Source organism: Aptenodytes forsteri, unplaced genomic scaffold (genome assembly GCF_000699145.1).
Source record: "Aptenodytes forsteri isolate BGI_AS27 unplaced genomic scaffold, ASM69914v1 Scaffold483, whole genome shotgun sequence".
In the NCBI taxonomy this organism is placed as follows: Eukaryota; Metazoa; Chordata; class Aves; order Sphenisciformes; family Spheniscidae; genus Aptenodytes; species Aptenodytes forsteri.
Window position 1 is genome coordinate 644,377 of NW_008795316.1, and position 20,085 is coordinate 664,461.

A 20,085-nucleotide genomic window follows, 5' to 3' on the forward strand; every position below is an offset into this window, starting at 1 on the left:
AAGGGGAGAAGTGTCGTGGAGAGACAGCGTCCCCACCCACACACCCCCCCCCCCCCCCGGTATTTTCCTGCTCCTAATTAGAAACCACAATTTATCTTAAGAGTTCTTTACAAGACAGAAGGCTCTTAAATGTATTCTGCTGGGTTCACTAGAATATCCTGCTTGTCCACCTAATGGCTGCTGTCCCCTTGCACCCAGGAGCTCATGCCTTCCCCTTCCTCCGGGAGGATGCTTGCCTCATCTGCGTCAGTATTGCAAGGGAGCATGCTTGAGCTTCCTCCCCTGCTAGGCAGATGTCCGTTATAATGAAATGTAAAAAAAAAGGGGGGGGGATAATAAAGGCAGAGGAGTGTAATGTTACGGCTTGATTTGACAGGACCTCCTGCTGTTGCAGCTGCCAGTGCCAGCCCTGGAATAGATTAATCTGTATTCCAACACGCCGCAGCTGAAGTCAAGATCGATCTAATTAGGGTGTTTTAAACACTGCTTGCATTCTGAAGTCTTCGTGCCTGTCTGGAGAGGGAAAGGCTCCCAAGAGCTCGAGGTGATCCTGGTCTAAGCAGGACTCTGGTGCAGCTGGGTGACCACATGCGATATGACCTGCCTAGAACCAGGGATGTGGCTGGTATGGTGCGCTGCACTGCAGCGTCGGCATCGTGGAGAGCAATGGGTACGTGTAGGTGAACCAGCCGATGGGGCAGTAAACAGGGTTATCTGCTAATAAGAAGCAAGCCTCTGTCTTCCCATATCCATGAATTTGTGAGATTTTTGGGATGTTTATATGAAAAAAGTTGTTCTTGATGCATACTAGCTGCCAGCTGATAACTGTTATTCCTTTAAAGGAATCTTTGGTGGTGCTGAGCATGGCTCGTTTTGGTGTTTGCTTTTCGAAGGAAATATTTCGTCGTTCTTAGAAATGGGGGCTGGGCAGCAACTTCTGCCTCTGGCCTTGTCTGTTGCCCTCCTTGAAAATAACTCTTTTTGTGCAGGTGATGTGGACTTTGGCTGAGCGCTGGCATGATTATTTAGAAGTTTCCAAAATATTCAGAGGCAGGCAGGCTGCCCGAGGCGTTGCCCGAGGGCGATGTGCAGCTTCGGATGGGCCAGGAGCTGCTTTATGGCATAACCGTGATTTTTTTGCAGGGGAGTGTGAAACACACTAGTGCATTTTTTTTTCAGGAAGCTGATAAAAAAAGGTTTAGAATAAATATTAAAAATATTCAGAAATATTTCTGTACAATATTTTTTTAACATTTTGACCAGGCAACTATATATTTCCTGGCTTTTCTGGAGTGATATGTTGAAAGAATAACCTCATTCTTAAAAAACCTGTGTCAGCTTCTTTAGACTTCTCAGTAGTTTTAAAGATTTTATTGATAAAATGGATAAATATCTGCGTATGAGCACCAAAGCAAAAATCATGGCTAAAATACATTTCCTAGTAAAGGAGTACTGAAAAAAACCAAGTGAAGATATATCGTTGGTGAGAATATTACTACTAAAATACTGTGTCAACACTTCTAAACACTTCCAAAAAAAGGTTTGGGGAAAAAATAGTGTGAAATACAGAATGCTGGCTTCTTTCTAAAACAGCAGAGCATCTGTTGGGATGTATTAAAAAAAAAAGTCTTCATTTTGTTGTATTTTTTTTCACCTTAAGAAAATAGGATCTTGCAATCTTTGGAGGCTTTTACAGTATTTTTAATGTAGACCCTTAATTTGGTGTCTCTTTTTGTGGAATAACTGTTTCTCTGCAGCAAGAGCATGCACTGACATACCCAGAGCCATCCTTCACCCCCATGTTATCCTGTCAAAATGACAGAGCAGCCACACGGTGCTGGCCACCCGATAAACCTGTTATCTCTTCTGCTCCTCCTGCCAGAAGCGCTCCCAATCTCTTTGGTACATGAAAAATTGACACCACCTCAGGCAGAAATCTGTTTCTAAGGAAGCTACATTTATAAGTAGCTAATGAAATGGGGTGTGTGCATGAGTGTGTACAGCCTCTTCTGTTTGCTGCCCTTATGTCGTATGCAGATAATCCGTGCTGCAGGGAGGGCAGACACAACTCGGACAAGTGGCCTGTGTGACTTTGCCTTTCCGCGGACGCGTAAGCCGGCAGTTAGTGCAGAAGCTCCCTGCCAACACGTCGGTGTCGCTTGTTCTTTGTACGCTGGTGCAATCGATCAAGGCTTCTCGTGGCTCCAGGCTAGGCAGCGCTGTGGAAATGCGTGTTAAAATGGTTTGATGGCAATAAGATGATGATCTCTTTCCTCTGCGCATTGCATTTTCCTCTCTGAAAATAACAAATCTTGACACCCCTTCTCCTCTCCCCACCACCGTGGGTGAGGAAACGTTTATGGCCATTATTTTTCATCAGTCTTAATCAGCAAGATTAAAGTGAGGACATCTTGGAGAAGTTACAGTTTTGAATACATTGAGATGTCTAAAACATAAGGTCTGTGCTTAATGCAGACCTGTAGGCAGGAAGCAATACCAAATGATTTGGCAAGGGAGAGAAACTCATGCCTCTCTCATTTGCTTTGCGCCTTTGTGCTTGGTTTTATTTCCCCATATTAAAACCATATACTCCTTGATATTGCCAACATCATTTCTCGTGTTGGCATACATTTTGCGAATGATTTGCATCTCTGCATCCCCTGTGATACCGGGGGTGCAGAAGTGTGGTGTCTGGCTGCTCTGCTTCCCTTTCACAAGAAAAGGAAGGAGGACGCGTTCCCTGGGCTCCTTCCCTCGCCTCGAACTGGCTCCCAGGGGTGAGCCGGTTCCTCCACCCTGGAAAGTGTTCATGGGCAAAACGATGAAGAGCCAGAGCACGAGAGTTGTAACGAGAGCTTGACTTGAAATGTTTCAAACCAAGTATGATTTTATGTGTATATTTATATAAATTGCACATAAAATTGGTGAATCCTTCTGAAGAAACAAGGACACAGAGAAGCACTTGCTTTTGTACCTCACTGAAGTCTGGTACAGCCAAATACTAGTGGTTAAAGAAGCGTAAGACACCCTATGTGAAAAAGTATGCTTTTGGAGAAGATCATGTTGCTTTCTGTCCCTCAAGGAGCAAAGATCTCAAGGCCCCGTTCAGAAATGCTGTGTTTTTGAACATCACTTGAACCTGGTGCTTTGCAGCAGCTGGCTGCAGTGAGGGAGTGCACCGCGTTGGTGCTCAGGAGGAGCTTCGGAAAGGTGTGCAAGGCACAGAAGCAGAAATGCCACGCGGCCCTTCGGTACCTCCTTTAGTGGTCCCCCACCGAGGGACATCTGTGTTCCTGCAGAAGGAACTCCTCAGAGCTCAGTCCTACTCCTCAGGAGGAGACCAGCATTGCTGGGGGTTTGAGGCACTTGGTTCAGTCACCTTTCAGAGTGAAGCTGTGGTTGGACATTAACACAGATGTTCTCTTGTGTGCTTGCAACATTGACTTTTTACTTGGCTCCAAGGTTTGTGCTGTCAAGTATGACCCCCAAGTGCGACTGAGAAGGCCATAGAACGCGTTTATTTGGTCGTTTCTGGTTTGTTGTGGCATACTCATATTCAATCCATGGGATTTTCTGTAAATAAAAGTGGTTTGTTCAAGGATTTTTTCCTCTAGCTAGTACCAGTTAAGTCTCTGCAGGCGCTGCACGCTGGCACAGTTATTCGTTCCTCAAGCTCTCCTGTTTCAATAACCGTCCCCTCTTTGGTAACCTAAGGGTCATGTGAGTGACGGTGCCGGGTCAGGCTGCTTTGGGGCCAGGATTCCTTTTAGCCCCAAGGGAGGAGGCAGTGTGCTGTGCCTTTAGCTGTCATGGAAGGTGCCAAGAAGAGTGTGTGCTGCTAGGCAGGCGTGCCAGCCTGGGGAGGTGAACTGGAGCAGAATTTGTGCTTTACGTAAGGTGCTTTTTTCAGGTCACTGAGGAAGAGCAGGATCAGTGTTAGCAGGAGTAGTGCAGCAGAGACAGAGGAGACCTCGCTGGCTGGGCTGTGATGGGTGAGGAGCTGCCTGTGCTCCCCACAAACGCGGCTTGCTGCTCTCACCACCGCTCTGCCTCCGCTCACCGGTGATGGGAAGGAACCAGGGTTCCACTTATCAATGGCTACACGTGGAAGTGCTAGTAGTAAATTTAATGGCATGTTACAGAGAAAATAAGCTCCTGTTCCTGATCTCAGCATGCAATTTTCATTTTGTATCTCCAGAACATGTCTGTTCCATCCTGGCCTCCCTTTTGCGAAATCTGAGAGGGCAGCAGAGGACACGGTTACTGAATAAATTCACAGAGAATGACAGTGAGAAGGTGAGTGCTGAATACGTGTCTGCAGTCTCTGGGCTACCAGGCTGGGAGGATACTTGATAATGGCAGGGTGCCTGTGTACACTCGCTAAGTTACTGAACAGCCGTTATTGTACCTGCCTATAGAGACTTGTACTCTCACAGGCCATTGTTCTCTCATTCATGTTGTTACCTACAAACTGGAGAACTGGAAATGCCTTTAGTGCTTGGCCTCCCACATCGCGTGTGCTCTTGTTTTCTGGTGCCCTTGCACATGGTAGCAGTGATTCTCAGTCCTGGGTTGTGTGTCCCTGCTGAAGCCTGATCATGTAACACGTGTTGTGTGGTATTACATTGTGCTGGCTCTGTGAGACCAGGGCAGTGTGGAAAGGTGCCAGTCTTTTCTAGTGAAGCTCTTTTGCATAGAGTTTAGGAATTGCTATAGTACACATTTAATATTCCCCATTCCTCTCCTGGAGTGTGTCACTTTAGTGGTGTTTACTCTCGGAAATTCTTTCCAAAATATTTACGTGGTGGTGGATAGATCAAACAGCTGTGAAACAGAAACAGCAGCTTTTGCAAACCAGTAATTCCCAAGGGATTTGTAAATTCTGCTACTGGGGAAATACTGGTTCCTTAGTGTTCCTCATTAGTGTGTTTTAAAGGTGTTTTTCATAACCTGTTCTACCAATTGCAGAAAATTTCCCATTACTAGATAGGCTTTCAGTTGCCTAATACAGTTCAGAGGAGAGCAGGAGAGCCGTAATGTGTCTGATACATTTAACATAAGCTTGGCTGCATACAGCATGGACAGAAAGGTCTGTTGGAGAAACCAGGAGAACTGGAGAATCACAGCACAGGAGACCGAGCGAGCTAGGGATACGTGTCTATTTGCTGCCTTTTAGCTGGAGCTGACGAGACCATATTGTGGTACGGGATTACATTCAAATGCCTGCAGACTCAGCGTGCTCATCCGACCAACACTTGTACCGTCCTTCTGTAATGTATTCTTTCCTGTGAGTGACAGAATTGCCTGTTACTTTGTGAAGACTGCAGCTGGGAGGAAAACAACATAGCATGAAGGATTAAAGATGATTGCATTGTTCTTTTTTCTTGCTTAGGTCTCTCTCTTCTGCCCTTGCAGGTTGATAGGCTGATGGAACTGTATTTTAAGTACCTGGATGCAATGCAGGCAGCTGATAAGAAGATTGATGGAGAGAAACATGTACGTATTGCTTAAGTTTTGCCCGCTCATGTCTACAATACCTCTGCCCAGGCATGTTGACTTCTGGCTCAGCCAGGTCACTCTTCTGAGCCGTGCCCTCATACCTGTGCTGTTATGTCTTAATTCTTGTTGTCCTGCTCTCCAGTTTCCAGTTAACCTCAGATAAAATGGGCTGAGAACTTCTCCACATCAAGTGCTTCTGGCCTTTTCTTAGAGTGAATTTTACTAGGAGGGCCTAAGTCTATGCTTCAATTTGCCTTTGCTTTTACTTGGCTGAAATCTTGCTTGGTTTAACAGATGGAGAGTAAGTGAAATGCAGAGAGACAATTACATGATAATGTGCGAGGCCTCCTACCCTGGTCTTTAGAGTTCTGATCAGCTGCGAGAAAGCGTCTATTTTGATTAGTTAGGTGAGGCTGCAGCCAAAGGCTGGTGTGCTCTCTGCACACCAGCGGTGAATCGTTTTGAGTGACATGAGCCTTGGTACCACACAGTACTTTCTTGGAACTGAAGCTGGAACAGACTTTTTGAAAGAGAACGAGCTGTTGGAGTCAGGAAGCAGCTTGCATAGCTGTTAGCGAGCTTGGCCAGCTTCCCACAAGATTATCTGTATCAGCACTGAAGAGGGTGTGAGATTGATTAGTGCTGACGGAGAGTAATCACTGCAGACGCTGTCCCCGCACGCGGGCGAGCTCAGTGTGCCACGGGCTGCAGCCCCCCGCCAGGCTCCGACAAACAGCTGTCTGCCCACGGCCAAGGCCACTTCTCTGGGCACTGGCAAACATTCTGAGGGCATCTGAGCTCAGCAGCGCTGCTGCTGCTCAAAAAGGCACGGGGGTGAGTGATGAATGGAGTTGCTTTTGCTGCCAGCATTCAGGCTCCATATGGACAGCTGCAGCTTCACAAATGAACGTTGGCCTGAAGAAAAACAGCCTTTACCCTTTCCTGCTATCCCTCCGCGCTCCATTCATCCTCCTCGGAACAGAGCAAGAAATTATTTATTCTCTACACTTCATTGTTGGTGTGTGGGTTTTAGAACTCAAAAAACAGAATGGATTTTTATGGCTGAAGCCTTGCGGTGTATGGGCAGCTGCTAGACGGAGCCCTTAAATGCAACATGCAGAGCTAGTGTATGTGCCCTTTATCCAAAAGGATCCTGAGGCAGTCTGCAAATGTTAACACCTGTAGCAAGCAGCCAGCACAGAGCTGGAGTGAAGGAAATTTGAGTGTGAAGAAGCTTGTGTAGAAGCCCTTTAATTAATAATATTAACCCATTCATGTTTACTGATGTACAAGAGAAGAGAAACCAAAGAACGTCGGGTTTTCCTCCTGTATCCAGAAGGCCACTGTGCTTTTGCCCCACTGCAGGGCTCTGTAGGCTGGAATGGCTAGAATAAATGGGTCTCAATTCTTCACTCCTATTAGAGCTAATAATAGGATTTGGCAGAAACATCTCATATGTGCAATGTATTTGGTACAACATGTATGAAATATGATGTTGAGGTTCATTCCTAGCTTGGAACACTCTTGGAATTACCGTTTGCTTTGTTTTGTAGCATCCTCAAATAGTGGGAAACGGTCTGTTGAGATCGGAAGTGGCTCAAGCGGTTTCCCCACGCAGAAGTAGGCAAAAGCCATCATTCTGTCCGTCAAATCATGGCATTGTCTGGCTGTGACAGGATTTATGGAGCACTTCAATGTTTCTAGTTGTGGCACGTGAATCGTTGAAGTGGATGGTATGAACACTTGGTCCTTTAGAAACTGTGCTATGTCACTTGAGGGCTTTTGACCTTTCTCTTGCAGTAGAGGACATAGTACCCCAAAAATCTGGAATATAGATCCTCACCTTTCTCCCTGCCCCAAAGAAAAAAGATACCTGATGAGATTTTACAGGTTCAGCTTATACTGATGAGAGCGAGATTCAGGTCTGATGGACAGAGTATCCTGGTGTAAGTCTTGCATTACAAGAAGTTAAAACCTGATTATACAAGGAATGACTGAGTGTATCATACCTGACGTTTTATCTTTAGCAGTGCAGCTGGCATAAGAAGCTCCTGCTCTTGCAGTTCTCTTCCTTTTTCTTTCTTTTAGCTTGGCTTATTTTAGTGATCTGGTTTATAGCCCAGCTCTTCAGCCTGTGGTGGTGAAGGTGTGGGAGTAGTTGAGGGTAGAAGGGAGGGGAGGAATTTCGGAAGCCAGCTGTTTCTGAGGAAGATCAGTTGTAATGAAACTGCCCCCTTAATCTGGACAATGAAACAGGATGAGGTCCAGAGGGAGAGCTTCCCTTCTGCTCAGTGTTACCCACTTGTTTGCTTCTGTGGAATCTATTCAGAAGTGATCAGAGGTGATAACATAGTGATCATCCTAATTGCCATGTGAAACCCAGGAGCAAAGTCCACGTGAGCATTTGTCTCCAACACCTGATGCCTGTCTTAGCACTTTTCTCAAAGTTTTTAGTTAGAAAATATCTTGCCCCCCTCTCAAATTCTTTAATTCTTTCTGTAGGAAATGGTGCAAAACCCTATGCCTTTTAACTCCCTTTAAAATGAGGCATAATTACAGGCGGTAGCAGTAGCCTTAGTGATCTCTAAAAATGGTAGGAAAAGACAGGAGATGGTTTAATATTTTTATAGTTCCACAGAAAATTATGCTCAGCAGGTTTATTCAATAAAATATTCTCACCAGACACTTTGCGCTATAATGACTTACAAATTACATGCTAATTGTGTTACAGTTAAGTCATTCCATCCTTGAAAGGGAGAGGTGGAACTCCTAGCATGAGAGCAATGTCCACAGATTGGGATAACTGACATAGGAATTTGTATTAGCCCATCATTTCAGTTCAGTTTATAAAGACCGAATTGCCTGGAGTTGTACTGAGGGCAGGACGTAGCGTCCTGGCAGGGGCTGTGTCAGTGCAAGTGAAAAGAACACAACTGTGTTCCCGGGAGGGCGTGCGCCTTCTGGAGTGTGGCTGAATTCACGCTGTCTGTACCGCAAGCTTTTCCAGCAAATGGCCAGCAAGCTGAGGTAAGCTTTGAACTTTCTTGCTGAGACTGGTGGGTCTTTTTAGATGACTGCCCTGACGTGGTTCCCGTTTCTTGCTGCTGAAGTTGAGCTCACGCTTTTGCAGGAGCTGCTGCTCGGTTTCTCCTGACTTGGAAGTGATGGTATGCTTTGTAGCAATCGCAATGAGCTTTTCAGCTCTTGCAGATTGGTGGCTCAATTTACAGAAATTCAAGAGTGTTTCTGCTTGTAAGACAGAAATGAAGAAAGTCCTTCCCACAGCAGAGGGCTCTGATGGTGTCTTGTGTGGTTCTGAGAGCTTCTTAGTCACCTTGGTGTGACTGGGATGCCTGCCTGCTCTCCTGGCCGCAGTAGAGTCCCTGACCTGACTAGGGCTCAATCCTAACCGTTCTGTGTTTCAAGGAAAACGGTGGTCAGTCTGCAGAAGGGACCACGTGGTCTGCAGCCTCTGCATGTGAAAGAGGCTCCTGGGGAAATCGTTGTCACATCTGAGAGCTGAAAGCAGATGGTCCTGGGCAGTCCTTGTTACGTTGGTCTGATTTCACCTGAGGCTTCTGCTTGCTCCTCTGCTGTTGTGAGTGTTGGTCCCTGTCTCCTGCATATCCTTTTTGACCAAGGGCTTCCCGATGACCTTGAGTTTAGCTATCAGCCTGTAGTCTGAAAGCACCTCCTGAGCATGGCTTGCATCACTTGCCCCTCCCCAGTAATACAGACAGAAGGTAGTAAGGGGAGAGAATCTGTACTTGGTAAAGGAGACAAGTGATGATAGTTGTTTTCGTGCATGGCTATTTGGAGCCTCGTCTCTGACCTGGAGTGGCCTCGCTATCCCACCCGGTGAGGAAGTAAAACCAGGATCCTGGAGGTGTTCTTTGTTCTCGACCAGCGCGCGTCCCTTCTGCTCTGCCCAGCCTTGCTGCGTCTGCTGGGGAAGGTGAATGGTAGGTAAGGAAGGAGGAGGATGCGGAGAATCTTTTGGGCCCTACTCCAGTGACTGTGTGGAGCAGATATGATCTTTTGTATAGCATTGGCAGATCCATTGTATCTTTAGGTTTTGAGTCTCTACTTGACACCTTGAGGCCTGTCAGTCCTGCCTCATTAGTGTGAGAGAAGCTCATTTTAGCTTCACAGAAGCCCATCTTATTGCTGTCTTCTCCCATCAGCAAGGGGCATCTCAGTACATATTGTTGGCAGATTAGAAATGGCATCTGAGTGCTCATTTGGAGGTTAGCGACTTGACAGCTTTGAAAGAGAGACAAAGTGGAAAGGTGGCTATTTGGTACTGTAGTAGGAGGCAGATTAGTATTTAAAGGGTGGTTGTGGTTTAAAAAAAAAAAGAAAGACTGCGAAAAGGCACCTTAAAACTGTACTTGTCTTCTAATTCATATCTGCTTAATTTACTGGCACAAAATAATCTTGCTTCTCTGTCGAGAGGGGCTGTTATAACTGCTGCCTTCTCTGTGTAATCAAGACAGCAGTTGCCTGGATTCGGCTCCTGTGATCGCTGTGCTTGGATCAGAATACAGAACAGACACGGTCTTTGTTTCCTGCTCTGGAGATTCAAAATCCTGGCCTGTTGATGTTTTTCTGTTCAGGAATTTAGCACTGTTGAGAAGAGTAGGCAATAAGCCTGTGTGCAGTGAGGAGGGTAAGCAGTAGTTCGGGAATTGTCGTCTTTCTGGAATGGGGTTTTTTGATATTTCAGTCAATGGCTTCCGATCTCTTGCTACCCAGACTCAACATTGTTTAGCTTTAGAGACCAGATTTGATCAGATTCAAGCAATTTGGCATGGATGTAGGGTGAGGAAAGTCACTCCTTGCACAAAATTGGATTTTTCTTTTTACTGGCAAGAGCTTGCGTGCAAGTTTTGCCCAGTCATGCCTGTGCCCGTGATTTTGAGAACCTGGAGTAAATTACAGTTGTGCAAATGCTGGAGTCTACAGGATCTGACACTAAAGCATCCTGTAGCATAGCCAAAGCAGTTGACTTTATGGCATTGGTAACTGGGCATTGTTTTTTAAACTTAACTTGTTCTTTCACTGTCAAGCTACATTTCCAGGAGGAGAGGAAGTGTGTTTTGTTACCTGTGCTTTCCTCTCTCACTTTTGGGAGGCAGTGGTAAACAGCTGTACTTCCAAGTCACTTAATCAGATTTCTGCATGGTGAGCATCCATTGCACTCTCCCCAGTGAGAAGTGCACAGGGTTAATTTTCCTTCTTGTGCCTAAAAGACTCTACCTACAATTAGACGTGAGGACTTGGCTTGACAAAACAGTAAGATTTGGTAGCCTAAATCAGCTTTGATACTGGTGACCTTGCGTGTGTTTGCCTGGAGTATGGGCACCCCGAGGAAGCAATTCTTCTTGAGCATTACAGGTACAGTGCTCTCGCTGGTGATGGCTCTAATGAGAAAATATTGCTCCGCTGGTGTGTGCCCACCTGCCAGCCGGCTGCATAATAAATCACACAAGCTGCAGCAAGCTAGCAGGGTCTGACAAGCTGCTTCCTTTATTTAAGAACAAAACCAAAAAAACAAACCCCAAAATGCAAAAGGTCACACGTGACATCAGTTATTTTGGCCTGTTGGTCTCCATGAAAATGGATGGCAGGTTCAGCTGGTGGACGTGGCCGGCCTTTCTCGGGGGGAAGCTGCTCTGAGCTTTTTGCCCGGCTGCTTTTGCCAGTGTTTTGAAGAAGATGCTCTGTCTGAACAAGGCAAATGGAATGGCCTCTTGCCTTCTGCCTTTGGCCTCCGTTTGGGCAGGTCTCGCTAGCGAAGCACCGTATGTACAGAGAAAGAATGAACCGTCCGTCGGCATTCCCGCGGAAGCCAGTGGTCTTCTGCTAACAGACCCCAGCTGGGGTTTGGCCCTGTCAGTATTCCTAACAAATGAAGCTGGAAGCGCAACGCTGGGCATGGTAAAGCTGTGCTTGCACAGAATTTTCAGACCTGTTTTCTCATTCATCAGTCGATAATGAAGTTGGAAGCCTGATAGGTCTTTGAGTCTGCTGGAGTCATGTTCTGCACTGCTTAACAGCACCCTCAAATGGCCAGTAGAAGAGCAGGTTTTTTGTTCCATTTTGACAAAGAAGTTATAAATAATAGATACCCTGGTTTGTTCCATATTCAGAGTCTCTAATCGCTCAATTTAGAAACGTAATTTGTATGTTTAAATTAAAATTTTAATTTGCAGATGGACACACTTCACAACCAGCAAAGGCTGAACCTTGTTCAAAATGGAATGAAATGTTTTGTGAATTTAAATGAATTATTAAAAGAAGTACTTCTTTGGCGAGAAATATATGGATGTTAATGTTTTGGGGAACAAAGCGTTTCTTAAGAAACCGCAAGTATCACCAACATTTTGCCACTACTAATGGGAAGTACTTTGAGAGACAGTCATCGCACCTTTTCTTTGTGTTGCTTTACAGGACATGGTGCGTCGGGGAGAGATAATAGACGATGACATGGAAGATGAATTCTATCTCCGTCGCCTGGATGCTGGTCTCTTTGTTCTGCAGCTCATTTGTTACATCATGGCAGAGATCTGTAATGCCAATGTTCCCCAGGTAAAGCTATATACGAGGTTGGCAGATCACCTGTGTTTCCATCCGTGATACAAACAAGACTCTAGATCTTTGCAAATATTGCCTCATTGAATAATCTCCTCTTTAATTCCTTTTTTTGGGGAGAAAACCTCCTGCTTATTGCAGTTGTGTCCATACAGTTTCATCAAGTTATAGCAGTTAGGAGGGCATTAGTGGGTACAGAAGCTGATCGTTGTCACTGAATTCGTACAATCTGCCATGAGCGAGGTCACAGTTTGAAATGGAAAGGCCCTGTTTATGCCACTGCTGAGAGAGTAGTGGAAGGGGGCGTTCTCTCAGAAGGTCTCAAAAAGGCACAGACTACAGCAGGTGACTTTTCTTGATCCGTGCAAAATACTGCATCTCTGCTGGCGTGAATACATTGGGGTTTGTGAATATGTTATGTGGTTACTTGTACCTGTGCCGCATGCCTTCCTGAATCTTTCTGAGTATGTGCTCTGGAACTGTGGACGAGCAAGGCTGAGCTGGATTTTGTGGCGCTCAGCGTTTCCTGTGTTTCCCTCAAAGAAAGTGGGGAAAAAGGGGTTGTGCATGGTTTTCTGTTGCACCGCATATTACTGTCGTCTTTCCTGTCCCCGATCAGATTCGTCAGAGAGTCCATCAGATTCTGAACATGAGAGGCAGCTCCATTAAAATTGTTCGACACATCCTAAAGGGTGAGTTGAGAGATTCCTATGCATGTGTCTCATCTCTACCAGGGACAGCTTGGTCATCGCTTTGTAGGATGAGCCTTCACATGTAATTCTCCTTGACTTCATGAGCATCTTCAGGCAGCAGTTGAGTAGCGTTCTGAGATCTGGGCAGGGCTGGAATCACCCTGATAAGAGGCATGCTTTACCGTGGAGTTAGGACACTTGCTGTTGTCTACTGTCATGGAACAGCACATCACTTCATGCTGCCATCAGCTACAGACTGGCTGGAACTTGCTGCTGACATTAACGCTAGAGTAAATATTTAAGGGAAGCGTATATGCATGCTAGAGGGAAGAAGAGGGGAGTCTCATCTTTCATTAACATGGCCCTGCACTTTACCATCTGCACCATATTAGTATCCGTGGTGTATTTGTCTTGTTCTTAGTGTCAGATTAATATGGATTATAGCATTAAAGTATCCTCTGTAGCTTTAAAATGTAGCTGTTGTGATTTGCAATCCCAGTTTTAAAGTGCTGCTTGTTATTTTTAATGCTTATGTTGAATTAGAGCAATGCTTATTTGAGCTGTGGCTCTCATCTGTAGCCTGCTGTCCTTCAGCAGAAGCAGCCAACTGAACGGGGGAAGAAGAGGACAGGACTCAGACTCTCCCCACAGCCCCCTCTGAACTGCGAGGCTTAGCTAGAGAGCTGGTAATCTGCTGCCCACAGGAGGTGCCTCCTTATTTAGCAGAGGGTTGTGTGGGATGTGTCTATTCCTGAGGGGCTGTGTTGTTTTCGGTGAGGGGTGAGGAGTCTCTCTTCTGGAGAGAAAGGAAGGTTGGCAGCATCTCTGGGGGTACTGGGCTGTGGGTTGTGTTGTTTTGATGTCTCTGCTTTCTTTGGGAATAACACTGATGTTTTGGCCTTTTCTCTGTCCGTCCCCTCCCCAACACTGGCAGGTACAGGCAGCTTTTTTCTTGCAGATACTGTTGTTTTTCTCCCTTCCCATATGCAGGAAAGAAGGGGATCAGAAGGATGGCTGGTATGACGAAATTAAGAGTGATTTTCTGACAGTGTGAGATTACCTGCAGCTATAGGAAATCTCTTTGGCCCTTGTCCTTTGCCAGCAAGTGCAAGTTAAGGCATGCTGATGAACAAGGGGGACTGGATAGGATGTCCTTTCTGCTTTTAATTGTGATACTTGACAATTCCTGCTTCCAGACTGTCCATTTCCAACTTAGGGCATGGCTCACATCCACTTTGAGATTCCCACGCTTGACTCGGGCCACAGGTGCCCGAGGGATTTGTCTGCACATCTCACTGTATTTACACACCTCACGTTCATGTCTTTGGTTTGTTGATTTACATACAAAGCTGAATTGGAGGGCAGCTGCATTAAAACTTCATCTGATTCTTTCTTTCACAAACAGTGACTTGCATTGTGAAACTTTTTCAGTGGTTTTATCATGTCTTGCAAGCTGTGGATTGTACAGCAGGTTCGGTGCTCTCAGCAGTAATGCGTTCTCTGCCTGAAGAGGCCACACATGGCATGTTAAGAATACGGGTGATGGATACAGTATTTGGGGCTCTGTCTTCAGCTCTCCCCAACTCTTATGCTATTGTTAGAGACTTTTGCCATCACAATTGTTAATGACCTTAGAAATAAATTTGTTCGTGGGCCCTTGTGAAATACTGCAGTGGGGCCCAGAACATTCCTGCCAGGTAGGAGCAGCACTGAGCTTATCTGAAGTCTGTGCTGGTGAAATTTAAGTTTTTCAGTAGTTACACACCTATGTCCAAATACGTTGTCAGTGTAGATTCACTGTCTTTTAACAGAAGTGACACCACGGACAAGTACCAGCCTCTCCGGAGGAGTTGGTTTGTTGAACACAGCTTGCCTGTTGGTGTAGTGGGTTGGTTGTGGACCCTGGAAGTGTGCCTCCCAGGGGGGCTGGGGGGCCAGTGGGGGATTTCCAAAATTTAATTGGTGTCTGAACTGTAGGACTCTCTATCCCAAATGACTGAGAGGTTGGGAGCCTTGAGCCTGGGCTGAAACGTTTCCAGGCCACTTTCCAACTTGCTCTCAGGACAGATGAGGGCTGGTTTATTTTTACTTTTCGTTCAGTGTTTTGCTCTTGTTCAGTTTTTATTTTCTATTTTTGCATACTAATTAGGCACTTGGTTTTTAGTTTGATTTTTATGGCCTACATATTCTCCATGTTTCTCTGGCAACCTGACAGCTGATGGATCCCTTGGGGTTGCTCAGAATTACTTACGATGCAAGCAAGGAAGCAAGACTGTTTTCTTATGGTAGGGCTTTCAAGGGGGAGGAGTGGGCAGAGAATAACTGAAAGCTCATTAAATGCATTTCTGCAGGCTGACCAGTCCTCCCACAGTTCCTCTTTCTTGAAGATCAAGCGTTACTTGCAACGGGACAGTTAGTTTATCCTTTGGAAGAGAACGACTGAACGGTGTGTGCCTTGGCTGAGAGGATGTTTTTGGGATGGAGACTGGTCTTTATGACAGCAAGTGGTGTCTGTATCTTGGGGCGATTCCTGGTCTCCCATCTTTCTCATCGGGAATGGAGTGAGGCACAGACCTCCCTAAATAGCCATACTCAGCCCTGGAACGGGAAAGCATGCAGTTCCTTACCGATGCGGAGAGACCAGCCTTTGGCACCGGCTCCCTTTGCTGGGGAGCTGCTGTCAGAGGAGCCCTGCAGGAACTGAGGTGCAGAGGTCCCTCCCCAGAGGTACTGACAGGTGGTGCCTGGTTAGACGTCTGGTTTCAGTGAAGGTAATGGGCACATCAGGGAGCCAGGAAGGTGGAATGCCTATTGAATGTTATAAACCAAACCTGTTAGCATGGGTAATCAAAAAGAAAAGATAGGTACATTAGGAGGACTGTGCTAAATTTGGCCTGTGGTCCCTCAGTATGTGCAGGCTTTATAGCTTCCAATATCCATTACAAGCTTCAATATTTCCCTATTGATTTTTACTGTTCTGTAACCATTGTATTTTGTCTAATGAAGCAGAAACCAATCTTGGGTCCTTTCCCTTTGTGTAGCTACAGCAATGTGTAAGCTCTGTTTAACTGTTGGCAGGGGGAGCTTACATTTGATTTTTTTGCTGTCTCACTGAAGTGGTGGAATTTTAAATAAAAAGTAAATACATAAAACCTCGGTGGAATATTTTTTTTTTTTAAAACCTGGTTGTGGGGGTTTTATCTGGTCTCTTCAAATTAGCATTTGCAACTGTTGGTAACCCAGTAAACAGTCTGCCTTGGGAGTCACTGGGATTTTAGTCTCACGAAGCCTAAATATTTAGAAGGAAAAACGCTGAGCTTTTGGACAAGATTAGAGGAATTTGTGGCTTGCTTTTGTCTGAGTGATCTCAGTGGGACAATAGAAGGGCAGCGTCATTAGTGGCACTCGGCAGTTTCCCTGCTTGAGTTGTATGTTCAAGTACTCTGGCAGTCCTTAAAGCTAAAACTGGAGCTGGGCCACGAGCCTGCCGCCTGCGGTGCGGATGCTTTGAGCGCAGAGCGCTGCCTGCAGCCGGGGCTGCCCCGGGCTGCCCCGGTGCTGTGCCAGGCTCAGAGACCACGTCTGTCCCTCACGTGGGTATCCTGAGCTGTCGAGAGGTAGCGGCAGGCAGGGAAGCGTTGCCCTTGGGCTGCAATAAACACAGGCAATTGCAGCCGCTGCATCGGTTTCAGAGGCACTTACTCTGACAAAGCACAGAAAGGGCTCGTTGGGGACAGAGCCTGCTCCTCCGCTAGCTCCCCGCGGGGGCCCAGCTCCTGACAGAAAGCTCTGGTACTGCCCGAAAGGGACAGGAGAACCCGAGCTAAGCGCTGGCCTTAGCTGGCGCTTTCTCCTGGGAAGGTAACCCCGTCTCTGCCGCAGTGGGGTTTATCTCCTGCCAGAAGTGGGTGGCAGGCTTTGGTCCCCAGGCGCTCTGGTGCAGCCCTTTGCTAAAGTGTGCAAACCGCAGCAGAGCTGACGCCGGGCTGCTGGGACCTTGCTCTTATGCAATTAGCCAATACATAGGTAGCTACAACAAATCTATTAGCTTGCTGCTGTCTTCGTTAAGTGCGATGGAGAGTTTCTCCTCCGTCTGAGGGAAGAGTTCTGTGTGCTGGTCCCCCTTCTCCAGGACAGCGAGGAGGTCAGGTTCACTTGCAGCAAACCTCAGTGTTACCCACCTGCTCTTGTTACAGGTACTGTAGCAGTTTATAAATATTAAAAGGATTTCTCCCAGAGGCCCTGGCAAAGAACTCTGCTTCTTGTACGTGGGGAGAGAGAGTGCACGCAGGAGGGAAGACTCCCACATCAGCTAACTTCTCCCTGTCCTCACTCTTTTCAGTGCTCTTATAATAAAGGCTTTGATGGAGCTCAGAAGCATGTAGCACTGCTGAACATATAAATATTAAAGCAAACTTTCTACAGCAACTTACCATTCAGATGCTGAATACAAGCTGTTCTGTTTGTTTAGGAAGAAGGGAAAGAATGCGAGAAGGTGGAGGCTGGAAAACACTGTCTAGCCAGGCAGTCTGCTCCTGATTTACTAAGATTTGTTCAGCTCCTTGCTTTCGCAGCTCAAAACCTGCTTTTCATTTTTTTTTCTTTTTAAACCATCTTTGAATGTGCAGGTTCTGGTGGCGGGAAGGAGGGAGCTGGTACGGGGATGAGAGCTGCCAGCTTTAAATGAATGTCAGGAAGGAGGGCTGCAGAGGAAGTTTTTGGTTCCACGGTGTTTGGCTGCGTGCATGGATGGGCAAGACCTTGATCAGTGTCTGGTATCCTCTGCCTGAAGACAAGGAGTTTGTTTGTAGTTAAATCTGAACTAGTGTGTTTTCTTCCGTATGGGTTAAAAGCACTTGTAGATTAGGGAATTGGTCTCCACTTGACAAAAATCCTCATTCAGGATGCTTGGACAACAGACAGGTTAAACCCAGGGTTAGGAATGTTTAGCAATTGTGTAACAGCCCCTGCCTGATCTTCCCTGATGATGCTCAGCGTTAAAAGGGACCTGGAAAGCCAGTGTTGTCCAGGACTGTCTTGAATTTCTTGGGCTGAGAGAGGCCAGCGATACAACTGTCCAGTTCAGACAGCTGCCAGTGGGCTGCTCCGTTGGGATAACAGGGGAGTTGGGAGGAGCACTTGGACCGTCGCCTTCCTAAATGGTTAGACGGCGGGGAGCGGGTACTGCCTCTGGGCGCTAGTGTCTGCTTGGGCTTGTTGTGCTGCGTAGTGACGAGAGCGGGATGTTCCTGCTGCGGTCCCTGTTTGCTACAAAAGCTTTTAATGAGGGGTCAGTAGATGCTTATTATGCAAAGCTTTAACCGTGGGGGTGGGGAGAAAAACCATCAATGCTTCTTGCATAAATTCCCATTCAGTTGTTTGCAGTGGATGCAGATTTAGATTCTGCTGTGGTATCTGCAAGAGAAGTTGCCCATCGTTCATGAGTATCTCGCTCAAAGCCTGTTGTCTGTCTGCTTTTTCCCCCGCAGAGTACGCGGAGAACATTGGGGATGGGAAGAACCAGGAGTTTCGGGAGAGTGAGCAGAAGCGGATCCTGGATCTGCTGGAGAATTTCTGAGGACTCGGGGGGCTGAATTCCATGTCTGCCCACGAGGACGCGGCGTCTGGTTCTCCCTCCTTCTGTTGCCCTCCTCCAGCCTTGATTGCACGATAAAAGTGATGTTTCTATGAAACTGCTTCTAAATGGGATTTTGGAGATATTAAAGATAGTTTGCTTTTTTTTAATTCCTTGTTTGTTATTTAAGTAGTCTGCTGTGAGCGGGATTGCAGCTGCATACCTTGCAGTAGGGCAGCTCAAGATTTTTTTTTCCTTCCCCCCCCCACACCCCCAAGTCAAACTTCAGTGATCAGTGTGAAACAATACAACAGCATAGGCATTAGAGGGAGGGTAAAGAGGAAGCCCAGATAGCTCAAGAGATTGTTAGCAAGTTATTCCAGCCTGATACATTAATGGAAATGTACAACCCAAATGTCCTGACGTAAACCGGGGAGGCTGAGGCGTCGCTATGTGTCCAGTTCAACTGCTCTTCAGTGGAAACCAGGAATCGACCACATTAGCCGTTCCTGCTAAATCTTCCCAAAGCCCAAAGAGAATCAAAGGCAGGTTTTGGCACAGGCCAGTCAGCCGTCACCCCTCCTGAAGGGGATGTCGGATTCAGTGATCAGTGTGAAACAATACAACAGCATAGGCATTAGAGGGAGGGTAAAGAGGAAGCCCAGATAGCTCAAGAGATTGTTAGCAAGTTATTCCAGCCTGATACATTAATGGAAATGTACAACCCAAATGTCCTGACGTAAACCGGGGAGGCTGAGGCGTCGCTATGTGTCCAGTTCAACTGTTCTTCAGTGGCAGAGGGAAACCAGGAATCGACCACATTAGCCGTTCCTGCTAAATCTTCCCAAAGGTGAGTCAGAATCAAAGGCAGGTTTTGGCACAGGCCAGTCAGCCGTCACCCCTCCTGAAGGGGATGTCGGAGTGAGTCTGTCCAGGTTACACTCAAAACTAGGGGGGAAGGTAAGTAATCAATAAAATGCCCGAATTCCATTGACTTCCTTTTGCAGTCGGCTTTAGGTCTTGGCTGTGCTTGTTCTGTAGAAAATCAGTATTCTGATTCTTGAACTGGGAGCCTGGCTTTTTATAGCAGCAATAAGTTCACCAATAGAAGAGGGAAAATCCCACTCCTGCAGCCTTTTGCAGGTGTGCTGTGGGAGCTGCAGAAAGACCAAGTGATTTGCCTCTGACCGACTTGCTGATTGCAGTGGAACAGACCACGGCTCATTTTTCTGTTACCCTTCTGCACTTGCAGCGTAATTTCAGATGTCAGCGTGCCAAACCCCACTGCTTCACCGAGCGGTGACTCCCAACTGGGACAAGAAGTAGCTGAGAATATTTTCCTGCAGCCTCTTTTCTTCTGCTACAGTTAATGACTCTCATCACAAAACATCGCAGCTCCAGCAAGCTGGGCCTTGCCTAATTTAGAGAGATTTGCATGCTGGCAGCATTCATTTTTTATCTCCAAGAAAAATGCATTGTCAGGGAAGCTTAAAGGCTTCCTTCAATCATGACTGCGTAGGCACTGCTGGCCTGGGTGCTATCAGACGCTGTTATTCAGGGGATCAACGTGGAAGTCATAGTTTCAGCAACTACAAAAAGCTGCAAAAATACAGTTTTGGTGCAGAACTTGTTTGAAGTCCTCATTTCTTTCTTCTATTTTCAACCCGCTTCCTTAAAGGTGTTTTTTCCTTCATCTTGCAGATGCGTTTAGTTTTTTTACTTTAC

The 20,085-nt window shown here is 46.4% G+C and overlaps 1 protein-coding gene across 1 annotated transcript in view; it reads left to right on the plus strand.

Annotated features, from left to right (window-relative positions):
• CTNNBL1 (catenin beta like 1) overlaps positions 1-18,528 on the plus strand; it is a 65,908-nt gene extending 47,380 nt beyond the window's left edge. The window contains exons 12-16 of the mRNA XM_009279562.2: positions 4,199-4,296; positions 5,416-5,496; positions 11,953-12,090; positions 12,713-12,785; positions 18,275-18,528. Coding sequence (XP_009277837.1) covers positions 4,199-4,296; positions 5,416-5,496; positions 11,953-12,090; positions 12,713-12,785; positions 18,275-18,363 — 479 coding nt within the window. The 3' untranslated portion in view covers positions 18,364-18,528. The remainder of the gene's footprint in view (positions 1-4,198; positions 4,297-5,415; positions 5,497-11,952; positions 12,091-12,712; positions 12,786-18,274) is intronic.
• The last annotated feature ends 1,557 nt before the right edge of the window (positions 18,529-20,085 follow it).